The 2,868-nt window shown below is 40.5% G+C and overlaps 1 protein-coding gene across 1 annotated transcript; it reads left to right on the top strand.

Annotated features, from left to right (window-relative positions):
* The first annotated feature begins 941 nt into the window (after positions 1-941).
* On the top strand, positions 942-1,880 carry LOC124251119 (olfactory receptor 6N1). The gene has a single exon (XM_046683623.1). It carries the CDS (start codon positions 942-944, stop codon positions 1,878-1,880), a length of 939 nt encoding a protein of 312 aa, XP_046539579.1.
* The last annotated feature ends 988 nt before the right edge of the window (positions 1,881-2,868 follow it).

Consider the following 2,868-nt stretch of genomic DNA (forward strand, 5'->3'; position numbering starts at 1 on the left):
TAGCTTCTCTATTTTCTCTATTAGAATATTAGTTTCTTATCTTGAGGTGCCATATTTTATTTATCTGGTTAACCCCTCCTCTAAATATAATGCATTTAATGCAGAAGATGTTCCATAAATTTTTGTTACATTGACCTCCACACAGTGGGATATAAATATTTACCCTCTGTAAGGCAATAAATCGGAAAAGTGCACTTGAAGTTGGTGGAGGGGAAAAGTGGGAGGAAAGATTGATGTGTGGCCACAGTTTGGAGCAGAAATGCAGACACATAGATGGGCCTCCTGGCTTTCTGTGGCTCTTTTACTTATCAGACACCCTTAGCCCTGACTAGGATTCTCACCAGTGTCCAAAAGAGGTCGAAACTCTGCCCTATGTGCCCCTCGAAGAAGCTGGTAGATCTGGGTCCCCATGAGGAAATGGAAAGGAGCTGGAAGTAAAAGGATTGATTCTTTGGTAGACAGAGAGCTGAAGAAGAAAATGAAATTAAAAATTTGAAACTATAATACAAATTATATGTTCTCGGTCCAGTATATTAGCAATATTTTATCAATATAAATAGCAATTTATATCTTAGACAACGAATATGTATAAATGATAATACAAACCTTTGACGAGGAATATTTAAATTTCTAAAACCTATATGGATTCCATTACGCAAGGCAATTGAGTTACAGAATAGATTGTAGGGGCCACAATACAGCTGTGTAATCAGAAGTCATTTTAAGTCTAATTGTAAGAGTGGATACTCTGAAGGAGGCTGTTAATAGTGGGAAGGAGGGATTGAAACCCTGGCTTCCTAAAGCATTCACTGGGAGCACGTTACTCTGGGAGGGGGGAGACAAAAGTATTTTGAGGTTTTCCTTCTTGTTAGAACTTCCATAGCTCAGCTTTCTTCCTCATCCTTCCATACTTCACATTACAGGAACATGAATGGTGAGCAATGGACAGGGGGAATTGGAGCCAGGTAACAGAGTTTATCATCTTGGGCTTTCCCCATCTTCAGGGTGTCCAGGTTTATCTCTTTCTCTTGTTACTTCTAATTTACCTCACTACTATCCTGGGAAACCTGCTGATATTCCTGTTGGTCTGCCTGGACTCCCTGCTCCACATACCCATGTACAAATTTGTCAGCATTCTCTCCTTATTGGAACTTGGCTACACAGCTACCACCATCCCCAAGATGCTGTCAAACTTGCTCAGTGAGAAGAAGACCATTTCTTTCTCTGGATGTCTCCTGCAGATCTATTTCTTTCACTCTCTTGGGGCTACTGAGTGCTATCTCCTCACAGCTATGGCTTATGACAGGTACTTAGCCATCTGCCAGCCCCTCCACTACCCCACCCTCATGACTCCAGAACTCTGTGCCAAGATTGCTGTTGGTTGTTGGTTGGGAGGCTTGGCTGGGCCAGTGGCTGAAATTTCCTTGGTCTCTCGCCTCCCTTTCTGTGGCCCCAATCACATTCAGCACATCTTTTGTGATTTTCCTCCTGTGCTGAGCTTGGCTTGTACTGACACATCTATCAATGTCTTAGTGGACTTTGTTATCAACTCCTGCAAGATCCTGGCCACCTTCTTGTTGATCCTCAGCTCCTATGTGCAGATCATCTTCACAGTGCTCAGGATTCCTTCGGCTGCGGGCAAGAGGAAAGCCTTCTCCACGTGTGCCTCCCACCTCACTGTGGTTCTTATCTTCTATGGCAGCATCCTCTTCATGTATGTGCGGCTGAAGAAGAGCTACTCACTGGACTACGACAGGGCTCTGGCAGTGGTCTACTCTGTGCTCACGCCCTTCCTCAATCCCTTTATCTACAGCTTGCGCAACAAGGAGATCAAGGAGGCTGTGAGGAGGCAGTTAAAGAGGGCAGGGATACTGAAGTGAAGGCGAGGAAGGCAAGCCAATTTTGGGGCTGAGGATATGGTGACCTTGGAGATTGTCAGTTGCCATAGATGAGAAATCAAGCATTCAGTGCTTTTCTACATGGGATACCGAACTAGAGCAAGTGCTGCCTGGCTTTTAGTTTTAATGCAACCTGAATACTATCTGCTGGAGCCACGTGCAGCTTGAGACCAGAGCCTGAAAAAGGTGTACCTTCTCTCTAGAAATAAGGTGCAGTTCAGTGATTTTCAAATTTCAGATGTTTGTAAACCATACTTAGAATTTTTGTCAAATTCTTGTCTTACCTATATTATATATAGATACAGTATAATACATATATCTCTCAAATTCACTTGATTTAAGATAAATACACTTAGTCATGTCCTAAACAAGAATATTTGTTAAATGAAATTCAGAACAAAAAACAAATGGTTTTACGTGTACCATTTGCAGTCATTTCATGCACACTGACTGTTCGTGTATTAAAATGGAAAACACTGGTATAGTAGAGAAAAGCAGGTCTTTTGACATGTATCTGGATTTAAATCTTAGTTTATTCAGTCACTTATTAATTACATGATCTTCATAAAATAAGAAATTTTTTGAGTCTTAATTTCAGCATTTGTTAAAAATCTTCTTTTGAGGGTTGTTTTGAGAATTACTGGTAAGGTCTATAAACCACAGTACAAAGTACCTGGCACATAACTAATAGTAGAAAATAAAAAGCTGTATTTATTTGTATTTTATTTTGCCAAAGTGTCTCATCATTACTCTGAGTCTTAGAACAATATCCAAGAAAATATAATTAAGTAAAAATACTTCCCAGATAATTTCCTCCAAAGTAAAGGAGTAAAGGAGCCAGAGTGAGCACTTATGAGATGAACATAGTTTGTCACACTTCTGTTCTGGCTAGTCCTATGTGTCAGTATTAATGGTCTTAATGTCTATTATCAGTATAAAGTATGAAAGTGTAGGAGTTGAGTCAGTGGCA

This window comes from Equus quagga, chromosome 13 (assembly GCF_021613505.1).
Source record: "Equus quagga isolate Etosha38 chromosome 13, UCLA_HA_Equagga_1.0, whole genome shotgun sequence".
NCBI classification, from domain to species: domain Eukaryota; kingdom Metazoa; phylum Chordata; class Mammalia; order Perissodactyla; family Equidae; genus Equus; species Equus quagga.

Coding starts and splice junctions, on each gene's coding strand:
- LOC124251119 (XM_046683623.1), top strand. CDS start 942: ATGGACAGGGGGAATTGGAGCCAGGTAACAGAGTTTATCATCTTGGGC.